Source organism: Castor canadensis, chromosome 1 (assembly GCF_047511655.1).
Source record: "Castor canadensis chromosome 1, mCasCan1.hap1v2, whole genome shotgun sequence".
NCBI lineage: Eukaryota > Metazoa > Chordata > Mammalia > Rodentia > Castoridae > Castor > Castor canadensis.
In genome coordinates this window covers 182,137,453-182,153,202 of record NC_133386.1, presented here as the reverse complement: position 1 = coordinate 182,153,202, position 15,750 = coordinate 182,137,453, and the positions used below count along the sequence as shown (strand labels likewise).

Sequence of the window (15,750 nt, the reverse complement as noted above, 5' to 3'; positions counted from 1 at the left end):
TATATACACATATATATAAAGTCCCAGCTACTCAGGAGCCAACCAGGCAAATAATTTGTGAGGCCCTACCTTAAAAAAACCCATTTTTCAAAAGTGGGCTGGCAGAGTGGTTCAAGGTGTAGGCCCTGAGTTCAAACCCTGATACCGAAAAAAAAAAAAAAAAAAGCATGAAGTTGGTGGTGTAGCTCAGTAGTAGAGCACAGGCCTGCCATGTACAGGCCCAGGGTTCCAGCCCCAGCACCACACACACACAAACAAAACACTGAGGGAATAAATGAACACCTCTCACTAGAGCACACCTGCAGGCCTCTGGAACTGCTCATCTTCTCCCTCTCCCCCTGGCCTCTCTGGGCTCCACCCATTCTGAGCCTCTGTCTCCCACTCACACCTGCCCCCAGGGACTTTGCTCTTGCCCTTGACTAGGTCACACTCTGCAGCTCTTCACATGGCTGCCTCCTTGTCATCATCCCCATCATCTCCTTGGTGAGGCCCCTAATCACCCAGCGGGAACCATCCCCGTCCTGCCTTCTGACTCACTCTGCCTTAGGCCTGCCTTATTTTCCTTCTAGCACAGACACATTTCTATGTCTCTTCCCTGCCCCACAGCACACACACACAATAAATTACGTACTGTACGAGACGGGGACACTACGTGTTTCATTCACTTCTGTAATCTTGGCACCTAGAACAGTGCCAAGCCCCTAGGCTAGCACTCACTAGTAGTTGAGTGAGTGAACAGTTGAGAAATGGTGGCGCTTTCGTTCTTCCTGATGATGCTCCTCTGCCACCTGACTCCAGGTTGCCTCTGCATTATCTCTTCATCAGTTCACCCCGTCTCTTTCCTTCCTCTTCCAGCCACTCCCCACCCGCTGCTGCTAACCAACATGGCAAACTTCACCCCAGTCAACGGCAGCTCAAGCAACCAGTCTGTGCGCCTGGTCACATCCACCCACAACCGCTACGAGACGGTGGAGATGGTGTTCATCGCCACGGTGACAGGCTCACTGAGCCTGGTGACTGTTGTGGGCAACATCTTGGTGATGCTGTCCATCAAAGTCAACAGGCAGCTACAGACGGTCAACAACTACTTCCTGTTTAGCCTGGCATGTGCCGACCTCATCATCGGGGCTTTCTCCATGAACCTCTACACCGTGTACATCATCAAGGGCTACTGGCCCCTGGGTGCCGTGGTCTGTGACCTGTGGCTGGCCCTGGACTATGTGGTGAGCAATGCCTCCGTCATGAACCTTCTCATCATCAGCTTTGACCGCTACTTCTGCGTCACCAAGCCCCTAACCTACCCTGCACGGCGCACCACCAAGATGGCAGGCCTCATGATCGCGGCTGCCTGGGTCCTGTCCTTTGTGCTCTGGGCGCCTGCCATCTTGTTCTGGCAGTTTGTGGTGGGCAAGAGGACAGTGCCTGACAACCAGTGCTTCATCCAGTTCCTGTCCAACCCAGCAGTGACCTTCGGCACAGCCATTGCTGCTTTCTACTTGCCTGTGGTCATCATGACGGTGCTGTACATACATATCTCCCTGGCCAGTCGCAGCCGCGTTCACAAGCACCGACCCGAAGGCCCCAAGGAGAAGAAGGCCAAGACTTTAGCTTTTCTCAAAAGCCCACTGATGAAGCAGAGCATGAAGAAACCCCCTCCTGGAGGGGCAGCAAGAGAGGAGATGCGCAATGGGAAGCTGGAGGAGGCTCCTCCCCCGGCCTTGCCCCCGCCACCACGCCCTGCGGCTGACAAGGACACTTCCAATGAGTCCAGCTCAGGCAGTGTCACCCAGAACACCAAGGAACGGCCACCCACAGAGCTGTCTACCACAGAGGCCACCACGCCTGCCATGCCAGCCCCTACTCTGCAGGCCCGGACCCTCAACCCAGCCTCCAAATGGTCTAAGATCCAGATTGTGACAAAGCAGACTGGCAATGAGTGTGTGACAGCCATCGAGATTGTGCCCGCCACTCCAGCTGGCATGCGTCCAGCAGCCAACGTGGCCCGGAAGTTTGCCAGTATCGCTCGCAACCAGGTGCGCAAGAAGCGGCAGATGGCGGCCAGGGAGCGCAAAGTGACTCGGACCATCTTTGCCATCCTGCTGGCCTTCATCCTCACCTGGACGCCCTACAACGTCATGGTCCTGGTGAACACCTTCTGCCGGAGCTGCATCCCTGACACGGTGTGGTCCATCGGCTACTGGCTCTGCTATGTCAACAGCACCATCAACCCTGCCTGCTACGCGCTCTGCAATGCCACCTTCAAAAAGACCTTCCGGCACCTGCTGCTGTGCCAGTATCGGAACATTGGCACGGCCAGGTAGGCAGGCAGTGCCTTAGGTGGTGCTGGTATCGTGCTGGCATGTGTGGCTGGGGGACCACATGGCTCACTACTGTGGGAAAGAGAGTCGCAGGCCCCATTCTGTGTTCGCATCTGAAGAGAATTGAGATCTTGGGAGAAATACTACTGTGAGGCTCAGAAGAGGCTCAGCCTGGATTCTGAAACCACATCTCTGCTCAGGCAGGAGTCTATAAACTGGGATTGTCCCAGTGCTTGGGGGCACTGGCCACCGGCCACCAAGGCTCTTATCACGGCCAGGGCCAGCCATCAGCAGAGCTAAAGAATGAACACATGGAGGGGAGCAGAGACCAGGTTTGGAAGGAGTAGAAGGGTGGGGTCCCCCGTTCTGCTGTAATTGGTGCTTTCCGCCTCCCTGCACCCGCATGTAGGCTCAGCTCCCCCCCACCCCCTCCAATCCCACTTCAGGGGCAGAAGTTTTTCCTGCTGCAGAGGCTCAGCCAGGCTCTGGGTGGGGGAGCAAGACAGGGGTAGGCCAAGGTGGGAGGTCAGGGATTCACACTCAGGAACTGAAGTCTGAGCTCCTGGGCCCAGGTTGGGCCCAACTACTCCCTTGATGTGAAGGACACATCAAGTCAGGGGGCTGCAGCAGGTAGTACTCCCCTCCATCTGTGCTGAGGGCGGCCTGGGTCCCCGGGGTTGAGGAAAACTTGGTGATCACCCAGGTAGTAGGGGAGGCAGGTGAGGACCTTCATCGCTACTCTCACCAGTGGGTACAACATTCCTGACTTGCAGCAGCCTGGACCAAAAAACCTTTGACCAGGTGAGGCTGAAATCAAGTCATCCAGGTTCCCTTCCCCAGCCCCATTGTGGTCCAGGGAGATGACTGACTTAGGGGACTTGCTGGGGGCACCCTTAGGGACCCTGGAAGACAACGTTTTCACCCACGTTCAGCTTCTTCCATGAGCTCTGGGGAATACTCCCCACCCCCCCAAGCCCACCAGTTCCTGCAGCCTGCCTTCCCCTGCCCCCCTTTTCCCACCCTGAAACAAAGCTCCACAGCAAACTCCCTGGGAAGGGACTTTTATATATTAAAAGAAAAGCTTTTATTGGGAAACAAGTTGATTCATTTTATTTATTTCTTAGTAACAGGCATGATGGAGGGAAGAACAAAAGGGGGCACTGGGAATCAAATCCCCTTGCGGGGAGGCTCAAATTTCCCAGAATCCCTTGTCCCTCCCCACTGAGGGCACTTGGTAGGGGTGGGGAGGGAGAGAGCAGAGGCAGGCATGATTGATAAAGCTAAGAAGCAGACAAAAGGCACTGGTAGGTTATGTTTTAGGACTGTAGGAGGGGAAAGGCGCTGGCCAGGCCCCAGGTAAAGTCGTGGCTCTGAGGCATCCTGACCCAGCCTCAATCCTTTCCTTTCCCTTTCTTGGCTGTAGGACAAGAAAGAAATAGATTAGCTGAGATACACAGCTCAGAACGACCCTTCCACCCCTCCATCCCCTGCAAAAAACAAAAACAAAAACAAAAAAACTCAAGTCACAGGAGAGAAAACCCTGCCCCCTGGTGGTTTCTGATCAGCAGACCAGGTAGCAGGTGGCACAGGGCAGCCATTGTGATGCCAGACTGCCTCAACTTTCTAGGAAAGGCCAAGTTCCTGGTCCCAGCAGCCCAGAACAACAGCCTCAGCTCCTTCACCTGGGAAGCGGCAGAATGACCTCCGCCCTGTTGGCCCGGCGGGCCTTGGCGAGTGAGCGCTGAGCTGAGAGGCAGCACAGACCTCTGAGCGCCCTTCCTGTACTAGGCAGGACAGGGCAAGCAAATGCTCCCACAGAACAGTCTGTCTCTCCCTGAGCCAGATGAGGGCTCGTATGACCTCAGCACCTCCTGAGGACCCCTCTAGAACCTTCCCACGCCCATCTTTAAGATTGCTCTACAGACAGAAACTGAGTGCAGAGATGTCAAGAAGTCACCGGCCAGGACCCAAAAACTTCAGCTCCATACTCGGGGGCGAGGGTAGCCCCTTTCAGCAACCCAACCTTTTCACTGACCTTTGGTTTTGGCCTTGGTCTTGGAGGTGCAGGGTTTAGTCACGCGAATGGTCTCCTGGCACCGGGCATTGTACCGCGCCTTCTTCAGGGTGCCTTGGCGGGCTTTGGTCCCTGTGCCCCCATCACACGCCCCCCAGCTCTCAAACTTGTATTTGCAGTCGGCTGGCGGGAGAGTGGCCTTGGGTCAAAGCGGGACGGCCTGTGACCTCCCTCCACGGCTCTGCCCCGCTTCCCTGCCCTCCACCTGCACCCCACCTCACCTCCGAATTCCTTCTTCCAGTTGCAAGGCACCCTGCACCGGATGCGCTGAGTCTGGGCTCCACAGGTGCCCTCGCGGAAGCCCACGCCGCAGTCCTTGCTGCTGGGGGTGCAGGGCCCCCAGGTCCACTCCGCACACTCGCTCCCCGGGCCGCCCTTCTTCACCTTGTCTGCAACGCGCGGGGAACAGAGTTCAGGACGCGGGGTGCTGGGAGACGCCCTCAGGAACCGCCTTCCCGGGGTTTCCAGTGGAGCCCAGGCGGCTAGATCCCAGGTCCCCTGCCCGTCCCCAATTCTCCTGCAACCCCCCTCTCCCTCGATCACCTTTCTTCTTGGCCACCGCGGAGGTAAGCGCCAGGAGGGCGAGAAGGGCGAGGAGGAAGAAGCCTCGGTGCTGCATCCTGGGGAGTGTGGGGGGAGAAGAGCACGGGTCAAGAGTCCTTCGCCCGTCCCCTTTCTCACCGGGGGCCGCGTGTAAGGACCTCCCACTCCCACTTGCCCAGTTTTCCAGGCCGAGTCGGGCCGCTAAGGGAGTGGCGGGAGGACTTGGGGTCCCCTCCCGCTAGACTGGGCGCACCGCCGGGAGGCGTCCCTTGGGTGCTGCCCCAAGTCCGGTCCATGGAACAGTCCCCCAACCCCGCCTCAGCCCCTCGGGCGACAGTGGCCGAGGGGTCACGGCTGCCGCGCGCCCTCCGCCGCCCCGCGCGCTCACTCGCTCGCTGCCCGCTCTGCTTCGCTCCCTCCCGCGCCGGGCCCGTCCCGCTCCGGCCGCCGCGGCCCCTTTTGTCTCCAGAACCGGTCTGAGCCGGTCACATGGGCCCCCGCCCCCTCCCCGCCTCCCCCCCCACACCACCGAGGAAGGACCCGCCCCGCCCCCTCCCCTCAAACCCGCGCCGCCCCCGACCCCGGCGTCCCCGCCTCCGCCCCGCGCCCCAGCACCGGCTTCGCGGCTCCTGTCGCTGCACGGTCGCCTCGCCCCGCGGGTGCCCCCAACTTCTGAGCCCAGGGTCTCCCAGACCCAGGCCTCCGTCCCGCCCTGGCACTCCCTGCCTCGGCCCAATCTCGGACTCTCTTGCCCTAGCTTTCCGCCCCCGCCCTCTAGCCCCTGCCCGGGCTGGGCCTATCCCCTTCCCCCGCTGGTCGCCCGCTGCCCTGCCCGCTTTCAGGTTGCCGCTTCCTTTAGCGGGCCTGAAGCCTTAGATGGGGACCAGGATGGACACGGAACCCCGGGTGTCACATGCCCCGGTGGCCAGCAGGGTGCCGGCCGTCCGGAGTCAGCGGGCGGTCCCCGTGCGCGAGGCCCCGGGGCTCGGTGTAACCCGTCGGGGCCCCCGCTCTGCTTCCCGCCGCTCCTCGGCACCCCACTTGCGGGAAGGAGCCCGGCCACGCCTTCTTGGATAGTCTCACCCCGTGGGCAGGAGGGGGCTCTGTGTTGGGGAGGCTGGTGCCCGGAACCCCAGAGAGAGCGCACAGGTTCGGAGCGCAGAGGACGTAAGCGCCTTCCGCCGAGCGCCGGTTTGAGGGGGCGGAAGGGGGACTCGAGAGAAGGAGGAGCCCGCATGCCGCAGGGTTTGGTAAAACTTGGAGCTGACAAGTCATCTGAGAAGTTCCAGACCCAGCCCCGGCGGCGAATGTGAATACCCACCCCCTCTGACCCTGGGGCCTCAGGGCTCACCTCACCCAAGCCCCATAAACAGGCCTGGGAGAGGGGGCTTGCTCCAGGCCACAGGGCAAATGGACCAAAGAACCCAGACCCAGGCCCCCGCCCCACCTCTTTCACTTTCATTGTTATCCTCCCAGTGGGAAGCGGGAAGCAGGAGGAAATCAGCTCCGCCCAGACAAGCCAGGCAGTCGGGCAGAGGTCAGCAACCGGGCAGGCCCACCTCTAGGCGGGTACCAGGATCTCCAGGAAAGGGTCTGGGTTCAAGTGTCTAATCCCCCACCCTGAGGATAACCGAGCGATCTCGCTGCTTCTACAAGACCTCCGAGGCAAAAAGAAATTCAGAAAGGAAAAAAATAATCCACTTTACTGAGTCACACCCAGCTGTAAACATGTCACCGTGAGAGTCCCGCCCCCAACCCCCAGGCCACACAGTCTGTGATGAAATGACTGGGTACATGGAGAGGGTCACCAGGGTAGGTGCCAGGTAGGGCAGCGGGCAGATGAATACAGCAGGCTCCGAGGTTCCAGGAGGAGGCCCGGAGAGGGTGAGTTGGGGAGGAGAGAAGCTAAGCTCCCAGGAGCCTTGGGCGGGCCTTGGGGACCAGGTGGCTTGCGGGGCCTCTTCCTGGAGGCCTCCCTGACAGAACCCAACCTTCTGTTCTGCTCCTCCATCTAGCCCAGGTGAGGCTCCGGCTTCCCTGAAGCCGCCCAGCCCCAATCCTATCCAAAGGCCTGTCCAACCCAGCCTGTTTCCTATCCCCCTGTGAGCCTCTGGGTCAGGTCAGGGCCTTAGGGGGATAGGTGAGAGCCCAGTTCCTCAGAGTCCAGCCCTAGGTCTGGGCGGCTCCTCAGGGGGCAGGTACGGGGCTCCTTCCCCAAGACATGGGTTCCCCCCGTGGCCATCCAACTGGAATGTAGCAGTGAGGCAGGCAGGAGGGCTTTCATCCTCTGATAGTTGTCCCTCCAGCTGCCCCACCAGCCTCCCAACTACACAGCTGTCTCCTGGTCCTCCCGCTGGATCATCTGGTAGTGCTGTCGGTTCTCCAGGTAGGCGGCCAGTTCTGTGTCCTGAGCCTTCTCAGCCCGCTGCCGGGGAGTGTCACCCTGATAAGGGGGGAGATGCAATCGGGGTGGGACCAGAAGCCTAGGGTGCCTGACTGGCTTGTGAGTGGGCAAGGGCTCTCCTCCCAGCAGCCTGGTGGGAGAAGGGACAGCCTCTGTGGCCACTGGCTCCTCCTCTGCCTCAGGGTCTGGACAGTATTGAAGGGCAACTTCAAATTCCCAAGGTCAGCGCCCCTTGTTTGGAGAGGGCTCCCCAAGTCTGGGGAAGGCTGAGTTTGTGCCCTGCTGATCTACTCACCTGTTGGTCTGTCTTCATGAGTGAGGCCCCGGCTTCCACAATGTAGTGGCAGATGGTACGCTGGCCCAGGGCTGCTGCCTGGTGTAGACAGGTCTCCCCACTGGGGGAGTAGGGGCTGGCTGTGGGCCCATCTAGTCCTCGGGCCGCCAGGCTGTCTCCCAACAGCCACCAGAAATGGCAGGAATTTTGGGGATGGGGAAAGGGGGCAGCCCCAGAGGAGGACAGGCTGGCCAACAGGAAGGGTTGGAGGAAGGGTGGTTTCCAGGGTAACCAGGGGCCTATGCTCCCCAATACTCACTTCTCCTCCACAGCATCAAGGATCTCTGGGGGAGCTGCAGGAGGGAAGGGGGTGCTCAGAGGGGCCTGGCAGCCTCTCCTCCACCCCCCAGGCCCAGGAGCACAGCTCACCATGGTCCAGCAGATAGCGGACTACTTCCTTACTGCCGGTGCTGACTGCATGATGCAGGAGTGTCCGGCTCTGTTGGTCCCGGTGCATGAGGTCACCTCCTGCTCGATGCAACTCCTGGAGCTGAGGACAGGAGGCAGGGCAGGGTTGGGCCTTTTGGGGGCCCCTCCTTCCCCAGCTCCCACACAGGCCACTCCCTGGTGCCTCTGATGGTCTCTCTAGAGCATCAGGAGAGATAAAACTGGCCTCTCACCCCAGGGATGATGGGCCTTGCAGCCTGTGGTTCCCCTAACACTTGTCCCTAAATACCTAGGACAGGTGTACTGGGTGAGGAAGTCCCTGCCAGGAGACACCTAGTGTGGCCTGGGCAGATGGGGCAAGGCAGAATGACACAATTGCCAAGGAGCCCCACAGAAGGCCAGATAATGACAGATAACAGTGTGTGAACAAGTCAGCTCCTGGCCCAACTCAGACATGTCTCTCCCTAGAACAAAGGGCAGGGGCTGCGGAGCCCCGAGCTAGTACCTTACAGAAGTCGTTCCTCTTGGCGGCCTCAATCAGCTCCTCACCTGCACAGAACACCTGTCGTTATACTCTGAGGTTGGTGACCTGGGCTTATCGTGTGAAGATGCATTACTGCAGGGACTGTGCCTGCTGGACCATGTGTGCCAGGGGTGGGCTTGGGGATGACAGTGACCATGTAGGGCTGTATATGGACCCAGGCCTGCAGTAAGCCTCACTCCTATGGTCAGGGAGGGGGGGAGGGGCCCTGGGGGAAGAGGTCTCACCTTGAGGGCTCACAGTATCCCCCTGCAGTGACCTGCAAACAGAGCAGGGTGAGATGTAACCCAGCTCCGCCAGGCCCAGCTGGCCATCCTGACCCCAACCGGTGACGCCCTTCATTCTTTCAACAGTTTATTGAGTGCCTGTCACGAATCACGCACTATTCTAGGCAATGAGGATACAGCTGGAACAAGACAGATGGAAAACTTGCCCTCGTGGAGCTTACATTCTACTGCAGGGACACAAGTCAGACAATAAATAAGGAATGCACAAGTGCTATCAATACAGAGCAGGGTAGTGGGTCCGAGGCAGCACCTTCAGATGGTGTTTCTGGGAAAGACCTCTCTGGGGAAAGAGCCAAGCTGAGATTGTGGAAATGTGCTGGGAAGGGGAGCGTGTGAGGCACCAAGGACAAAAGCCCAGAGGTGGGAGCTGGCCTGAGGCCTCAGAGAAGCAAGGCTGGACTATAGTGAGGGTTGGGGAAGGCTGCTGGGGTCAGAGGCAGCCAGGCACTGGGTACCAAGGGAAGGTCTGCAACCTCAGCTGCCGCTGTGTGTGGAGATTGGCCATGATGATGCAAAAATGCAATGCTGGGAGGCCGTTGGTGAGATGGAAAGGAGGGCTCAGTGGGACTTGTTGAAGACCAGGTACAGGGTGTGGGGCTGAGAAAGCAGGGAGGTAGCCAGGCCTCTGTGAGGCCACTCCTGAAGGAAGAGCAGAGCTGTGTGGCTGGGGGCTCTTCAGGGCTCTGGCTAGGTTCAGGTTGAGGTAGGTTAGTGGTAGAGGGCCGTGAGGGCAGGCGGATGACTAGCTGATGGGCAGCTAGCTGATGGGCACATCTAGTACTTGCTGGAGCTTATGAACAGCGTGGGGCCGAAGGCAGTAATTAGGAGCCACTAGCCAGCGGATGGGACTTAAAGCTAGGGAATGGAGGAGCCTGGACACTGGGACTCACCGGGGCATGGGGGAACACGGGGAGGCAGGGAGAGGGGAAATAGGGGTGGGGAGGTCAGGCCGGGCTGATGCCCCCAGCAGCTCAGGGTCCAGGATATAAATCTCGTCTTGTGCGATCTCGGTCACATAGTTGAGATGCTCCTATGGATGGGGAGGTAAGGCTAAGGGTCAGGGCTAGGCACACAGACTTCCAGGGCCCCATGATGAGGACTGAGTGGCAGCAAGGGTAGCAGACCTGCAGAAGCCTCTGCTACAAGCAGGAGCCGCCCCCCTACCCCTTTCCATTCCCGCTGCCCAAGCCCAGTCCCTGATCTCTGCGTTGGAGTCCACAAACTCCTGCCAAGCTTTTACCCAGGTGACCCGGCCCTAGCTACTTCTTTTCCCTTGGATGGCACTCTGCTTCAAGGCCCTCCTTCCCACCCACCCAGCAAGCATTTCCTGGGTGCAGCAGCTCCCTTTTCTGTTGGTTCAACTCCTGGCGTTGGGTGGTAGTGGGGGAGATACCCAGTCTGGGGCCCCAGGCATTGGGTGAGTGCCCTGTGGCTGTGAGCATGTGAGCACATTAGCCTATGCAGCTAACAGGAGGCTTCTGTCCCTGCAGAGGTGTGGTGTGGGGCAGGAGACCAGCTGTGAATGAGATAGGTCTGCAGCTTACCTGGGCCCGGTCAATCCTGTAGAAGCGGCTGGCAGTGGTTGCTGTGGGAAAGATGACTGGCTGAGAACAAGGGAAGTCCTAGTCCAGGCCCAAATCCTCTGCTGCCCAACCCAGCTCCCCAGGGAGGAAGCAGGACAGAGTCCAGGAGTGCCAGGAGCTGACCCTTCAGGGCATACTCACCATCTAGGAAACACCACTTAGGGGATAGCTTCTGGCATGTTGGGGACTTGGCTCCAGAACCATCGGGCTCCTATTGAGAGAGAAGCAAAGGTCAATATGGGACAGAGCTGAGAGAGAAAGAAGCCTGGAGCAGGTGGTACCCATCTCCTCCTGCCCCTGACTGCTGACCTGCTGGAGCCTCTCGATGTGGGCACGGCAGAGCTCTAGGTCACTGTCTCCAGGCACCACTACGGTGCCCAGTGGCACAGCTAGAGGACAGAGCAGACCATCAGCAGCTGGCTGTCTCCACTGCCTATCTGCAGGGCAGCTCCTCGCCCTTCCTGCCCATAGCCCTGCCGCTACTCACAGGCCTCCTTGAGCTGCTCCTTGTCATAGTGCAGGGCCTCGTAGTCATGCATGCTGACCCTGCTCACCTGGATCCGCAGCTGCTCAGGAACTGGCTGCTGGCTGTGGGGCAGGGCCAATGAGAGGGGACTTGGCAAGGGCCCTGCCCAGAGGACCAGTCCTTAGCCAGGCACCATGTCAAGTGCTGAGAGAGCCATCCTGCCTTCCATTTTTTAGTGCTGGGGATTGAACCCAGGGCCTTGCACATGCTAGGCAAGTGCTCTACCACTGAGTCACACCCCCAGCCGGTTAGCCTCCTCTTACAGGTGGGGAAACCAAGGCTCAGAGAGGGGCAGTGTCTGACCTCAGGACCTACAGCCCGTGGTGACGGGGTGGAACATACTCGCTGTGCAGGGGGGCAGCACTCCGTCGCTTGGCCTTCTGCACCATGGTGGCCTGGTTGCGCAAGGCAATTCGAATGCGTGAGGCTGCAAGCTTACAGGGTTCACCGTCTACCTGCACTGGGATAGCCTTGGCCGTGGTGAGCAGCACCTCTCGGCACTGCGTCAGCCGCTCACCATGCCCGCCCACCTGCAGCGCTGCCTGTGGGCACAGAAAGCTCAGGTCAGGTGCTGTAAGGAAGGAGAATCTGCTCCTTCCAGAGAGTAAAGGTAAGAGTGACCCCAGACAGAGTACAGAATGGAGGGTAGGGGAGAGACAAGGGGAGGAGACAGAGGCAATTAAGGTGAGTCCTCAGTCGGGGGAGGAGACCCTGAGCCAGAGAAGGGAGGTGAGGTGGCCAGCAGAGGGAAGTGTCAGTGACCTCTTTGAGCTTCAGGTCATGCTCCCAGGCACTGTGAGCAAGGGCTGCAGACAAAGCAGAGCCTGGTCCACTCACCAGAGATGTCATGGTGAAACCAATGACCTCGAGGTAGCCATCATCGTGCCGCTGGGGTTCGAAGTCGTGGTGCTCCCCAGGGTGGCCCCAGGGCATGGTGCCTGCACAGTACCTGAGAGGAGGGCAACGGGGTGGGCTTCAGCATGTGTCTGTGGGACGGGATAGCAGGGCCTACAGAAGCCCCACCTCCTCACCTGGGGATGTTCAGGAAAACGATGCATTGGGGTTTCAGGTCTTGAATCTTGGGGGTCAGGTCCGTTCCGTCACACTGGAGGTAGGAACAGGGGAGTAGAGTTGGGAGACCCACATGCTCAGGTACCCTCCCTCCTCTCCGAATCTTCGCCTCTGCCTCCTTGCTCAGCCCTGCTCACCACCACTCGAATATGCTTGGCCAAGTCCTTGGAGCTGCCCATCAGGAAGTCAGAGAAGGCTGTCTGTGGGAGACAGGGTGTCACCATCTCATGACAGCTGCACAGCTGGGCACAGGGGATGGGGTGCTGGCAGACTCCGACTCACCCCGGCATAGAACATCTTGTTCCGAAAGCGGCTGTTGAATTTCTCTGGGTTGGCCTCTGCATGGAGACAAGAAATGGGACGCTTAGTCAAACTGCTAGTGCGTCCCAGAGTAGGGTGGAAAGGGAGGCTGGGAACGAGTGCCTTTCACTGGGGGACAAGGTCTGGCTCTCCATGGGACACTCCTGTGCCCTCCCTGCCCTGGTGCCCACAGCTTCCTCCTCAGGAGGCTGCCAACCTCGAGACTCGTGAAACTCCAGGGTGACGTGGGCATCAAAGCCCAGGCTGAAGTAGTTGTTGAAGACATCGAGGGGCAACTGGAATGTCAAGGAACAGAAATGAGGGCTGGCCTCACAGATAGCCTCCCCCTCCTGGGCCTACCCCAGTGGCCTCTGCGCTCACTTAGTCCATCTGCTTTTAGAGCCTTTTCACCCAGGGAACAATATGCCAAAGTACTCCCCCACTCCGCCCAGCCCACACCAGCAGGCAGGCTCTCCCCTCCTAGCTCCTCTGAGCACTGCTGGATCCCTCTAGCCCTGTACCCCACACACCATGTACTAATGAGGGGTGGAGACTATCTTATCCACTGTTTAGAACAATGCCTGGCACACAGCAGCTCCTCAGTGTGTGCCAGGTGGCTGAACAAAAAAAAAATCCTGTGAGGTGAGAACTATTATTCCCCAGTTCCCCTAACCAGTGAGTGGGAGTGCAAGGGCCAGCACAGGTCATCTCAGACACTTCAACCCCGTCTGGCTGGCCTACCCGATCAGTGGCACCCTCATCTCGCTCCTCAGGCCCTGCCTCAGGGTTGGGCTCAGCACGGAGGTCCCAGCGATCCAGCTGCACCACATTCCCCTCCTCCACATGGGAGAGGATCTTTGACACGGGCTCATCTGTGTAACCCTGGTAGGAGAAAGCAAGGACTGAGCCCTTCCTGTGGTCAGAGTCCCCCTGACCTCACAATCTCCTCCCAAGAGGCACTTACTCCACCCCAGTTGAGGGTGCGGGCCAGGTCGTTGCCAGTACCCAGAGGCAGGATGGCAACAGGGGGCGGTGGCTTTAAGCGCAGCTGGTCCAGAGTGGAGAGAATCCAGCCAACCTGGAGGAGGGCAGGGCAGGAGAGGACAGTCAGGCCCAGCAGTGGACCCTCGTGGCAAACACAAGCACGTTCCAGGAGAACCTACTGTGCCATCGCCCCCGCATGCCAGTATCCGCAGGTTGTGCACTTTGCGGTACATTTCCAGCCTGAGCAAGGGGAAGATAGGAATGGGGTCAGAGGATGTGTGCTGTGACCCAGAACCAGGCAAACCCCTACTGTCCCCTGCAGAACGCTGGCAAGTACTTACGCCTCCTTGGGCCCTCCCTGGCTCAAGTCAAAGACTTGTCGGGGATTGAGATACCACAAGAAGGACTGGATGATCTTAGCGCCCTGTGGAGTACAGCGAGCCAAGGAGTGTTGGGGCAGAGATGAGGGAGATGGGGGAATGTGGGGTGAGGGATGGGGGGGATGGGGGGGCACAGGGGCAAAGTGGGGAGAAGCACAGGGAGAAGGATGTGGTTGTGGGAACCAGGCCCAATAAGGAGTGAGGGGTGAAGACAGGACAGGATTTTTTCAGGATCCCTGGGAAAGAGGAATGGGAGCAGAAACCCAAAATGGACCTTGGGAACAATAGCTGGTGAGTGGGCGTGACTCCAGTCCCTACCTGAAGCTGTCAGTGGGAGGGAAGCTGTGCTTACCTGGTTGCCCCCGCTCTTGGGGTTCACAAATACCAGCAGGGGCTTCATGAGGGGAGATGGGGTGGGCCTGATGATAAAGGGTCTCCAGCGGCCCTCCTTTGAGACAAAAGGGCTCATAAGGCTCTTCCCTGTTCTGACCCCTCCTACCCCTCCTCGACAGGCCCCAGGGTGACACTGCATCCCCTTGGCACACTGTCACATACCACCTTGGTCAGAACTCTTGGTGGGCCTGGCCAGAGGGGGCAACTGGGAGCTGATTTCCCATTTTTCTCAGGCCCCCAGGGACCAAACTGACTTGCTGTCCCCAAAGACTGAGCTGGCAGCACTGGTTCTGAGAAATAGACCCCAATCTAACCTCAGGCCCTTTCTTGCTAGATTTCCTCTTGAAGGAGGCTCTCTTTTTCTTCTTGCTCGCCTTCAGGGTATTCTGCAAGGGAGGCGGTAACATTGGTGAAAGGGGGAGAAGGTGGCATGGCTGGTGGGCTCTGATTGAGGGTTTTGAGGGTACAGGAAGGATTTACCTGGGGCCTCCTTGCTCGGAGTATCCAGGTGGGGGGGATGACCACCGCTGCATGGACCCCCAGAGAGCAGGGCTCCTCGATCTGCTGCAGCATGAAGCAGGACACCTTGCTGTGGTACTAGAGGGCAGTGACAGATGAGGCTGAGCTGCAGGCCTCAGACCCAGGGACCCAACTCCAGAACAACACAGTGCAGCTCCCAGGGGCGGGGCAGGGCAGCACTCACGGCTTGCTTGCACCAGGAGCAGCTGATGGCCACAATCTCCTTACTGTGGAAGGTGAACTTCTGCTGGAAGCCCTGAGGGTGGACAGGGTTACTGGAGCACAAGGTGGTGTAGAGAAGACCTAGTCCCTCCTTCTGCTACCTTCCTTTCCCCCTTCCCTTCCTTGAGGAAGGAAACCAAGCATATTAAAAATAAATAAGAAAATGGAACAAATATAAAATATACCCCAAAAGCAGGGATGCTCAGTCAGGGGCCTATAGCTGTCTGAGGTCAATTGCAAAGCACTGGGTGCACAGGGGCTCTGGAGAATCTAAGAACCAACTCCTGCTCGACTCAGGTTTGCCTCTTTCTGGTCTCAAGACCAGCCAGGCCCCTGAACATTCTGTGCTACCTACCACATTCCTCCTCTGTTCAAACCGTTGGCAAGGACCTACTGTGTGCTGGGCACCGAGAATAAATGGAGGGACAAAGCCATGCACCTGTGAGAGCTGCTCTTACTGACAGCCTGTCCTCGAGCCACACTGCCCTCGGGGGAGCATGACCCGCCCAGCTCAACACTTGGCAAGTAACATTCACTCAATAAATATCTGTTGAACGAATGGGTAAGACTACAGGACTCTCAGGCGTCCCTCTCCCGTTCACAGCAGATCAGACTCACGGCACTGAAGAAAACCTTCCTCCCTGCCCTCCTGCTCCAACCAGAGACTAAGAGCACAACCAGGGGTGTTGGTGACTGAGAGCCAGCCTGGAACTGCACGCTGGGGCCGTGGTTGTTGTCCACATCGGACACACTGGGATGCTGGGCAGAAGATGTCTAGCACCCTCGGAAAGGGTCCTCACCTTCCCACAGTGCCGACACTTGCCGTCCTGGCGTCGCCTGTGTACCCAATGGTGTCGTACGAAGGTTGGCTGGGGAGGAGAGAA

The 15,750-nt window shown here is 58.8% G+C and overlaps 3 protein-coding genes across 22 annotated transcripts in view; 1 reads left to right on the top strand and 2 right to left on the bottom strand.

Annotated features, from left to right (window-relative positions):
- Positions 1-3,385, top strand: part of LOC109692005 (muscarinic acetylcholine receptor M4) — a 179,663-nt gene extending 176,278 nt beyond the window's left edge. For all 8 annotated transcript variants that reach the window (XM_074044710.1, XM_074044709.1, XM_074044708.1 and 5 more), the window contains one exon: positions 856-3,385. In XM_074044710.1, the coding sequence (XP_073900811.1) occupies positions 856-2,321 (1,466 nt within the window). In that variant the 3' untranslated portion in view covers positions 2,322-3,385. The remainder of the gene's footprint in view (positions 1-855) is intronic.
- Positions 3,386-3,417: 32 nt separating this feature from the next.
- On the bottom strand, positions 3,418-6,513 carry Mdk (midkine). 6 transcript variants are annotated; one of them, XM_020172354.2, is made up of 5 exons: positions 6,495-6,513; positions 4,936-5,012; positions 4,614-4,781; positions 4,354-4,515; positions 3,418-3,735 (listed from the first exon to the last, which is right to left on the bottom strand). In XM_020172354.2, the coding sequence occupies exons 2-5, from the start codon at positions 5,009-5,011 to the stop codon at positions 3,710-3,712; spliced, it is 432 nt and encodes a 143-aa protein (XP_020027943.1). In that variant the 5' UTR covers position 5,012; positions 6,495-6,513; the 3' UTR covers positions 3,418-3,709. The 6 variants fall into 6 exon arrangements, with proteins under 6 accessions (XP_020027943.1, XP_073900821.1, XP_020027941.1 ...); XM_074044720.1 differs by lacking the exon at positions 6,495-6,513 and adding an exon at positions 6,287-6,306; XM_020172352.2 differs by lacking the exon at positions 6,495-6,513 and adding an exon at positions 6,019-6,161.
- Positions 6,514-6,620: 107 nt separating this feature from the next.
- The window catches only part of Dgkz (diacylglycerol kinase zeta), a 40,527-nt gene continuing 31,397 nt past the window's right edge, over positions 6,621-15,750 (bottom strand). For all 8 annotated transcript variants that reach the window (XM_020172346.2, XM_020172347.2, XM_020172348.2 and 5 more), the window contains 26 exons: positions 15,667-15,735; positions 14,829-14,900; positions 14,606-14,722; positions 14,440-14,511; positions 14,085-14,180; positions 13,694-13,776; positions 13,532-13,592; positions 13,333-13,446; positions 13,110-13,250; positions 12,586-12,664; positions 12,351-12,406; positions 12,206-12,268; positions 12,029-12,102; positions 11,835-11,946; positions 11,340-11,539; positions 10,959-11,059; positions 10,781-10,860; positions 10,613-10,682; positions 10,433-10,473; positions 9,779-9,918; positions 8,829-8,860; positions 8,566-8,609; positions 8,043-8,163; positions 7,933-7,966; positions 7,635-7,734; positions 6,621-7,378 (listed from right to left, as the gene is read on the bottom strand). In XM_020172346.2, coding sequence (XP_020027935.1) covers positions 7,262-7,378; positions 7,635-7,734; positions 7,933-7,966; positions 8,043-8,163; positions 8,566-8,609; positions 8,829-8,860; positions 9,779-9,918; positions 10,433-10,473; positions 10,613-10,682; positions 10,781-10,860; positions 10,959-11,059; positions 11,340-11,539; positions 11,835-11,946; positions 12,029-12,102; positions 12,206-12,268; positions 12,351-12,406; positions 12,586-12,664; positions 13,110-13,250; positions 13,333-13,446; positions 13,532-13,592; positions 13,694-13,776; positions 14,085-14,180; positions 14,440-14,511; positions 14,606-14,722; positions 14,829-14,900; positions 15,667-15,735 — 2,289 coding nt within the window. In that variant the 3' untranslated portion in view covers positions 6,621-7,261. The remainder of the gene's footprint in view (positions 7,379-7,634; positions 7,735-7,932; positions 7,967-8,042; positions 8,164-8,565; positions 8,610-8,828; positions 8,861-9,778; positions 9,919-10,432; positions 10,474-10,612; positions 10,683-10,780; positions 10,861-10,958; positions 11,060-11,339; positions 11,540-11,834; positions 11,947-12,028; positions 12,103-12,205; positions 12,269-12,350; positions 12,407-12,585; positions 12,665-13,109; positions 13,251-13,332; positions 13,447-13,531; positions 13,593-13,693; positions 13,777-14,084; positions 14,181-14,439; positions 14,512-14,605; positions 14,723-14,828; positions 14,901-15,666; positions 15,736-15,750) is intronic.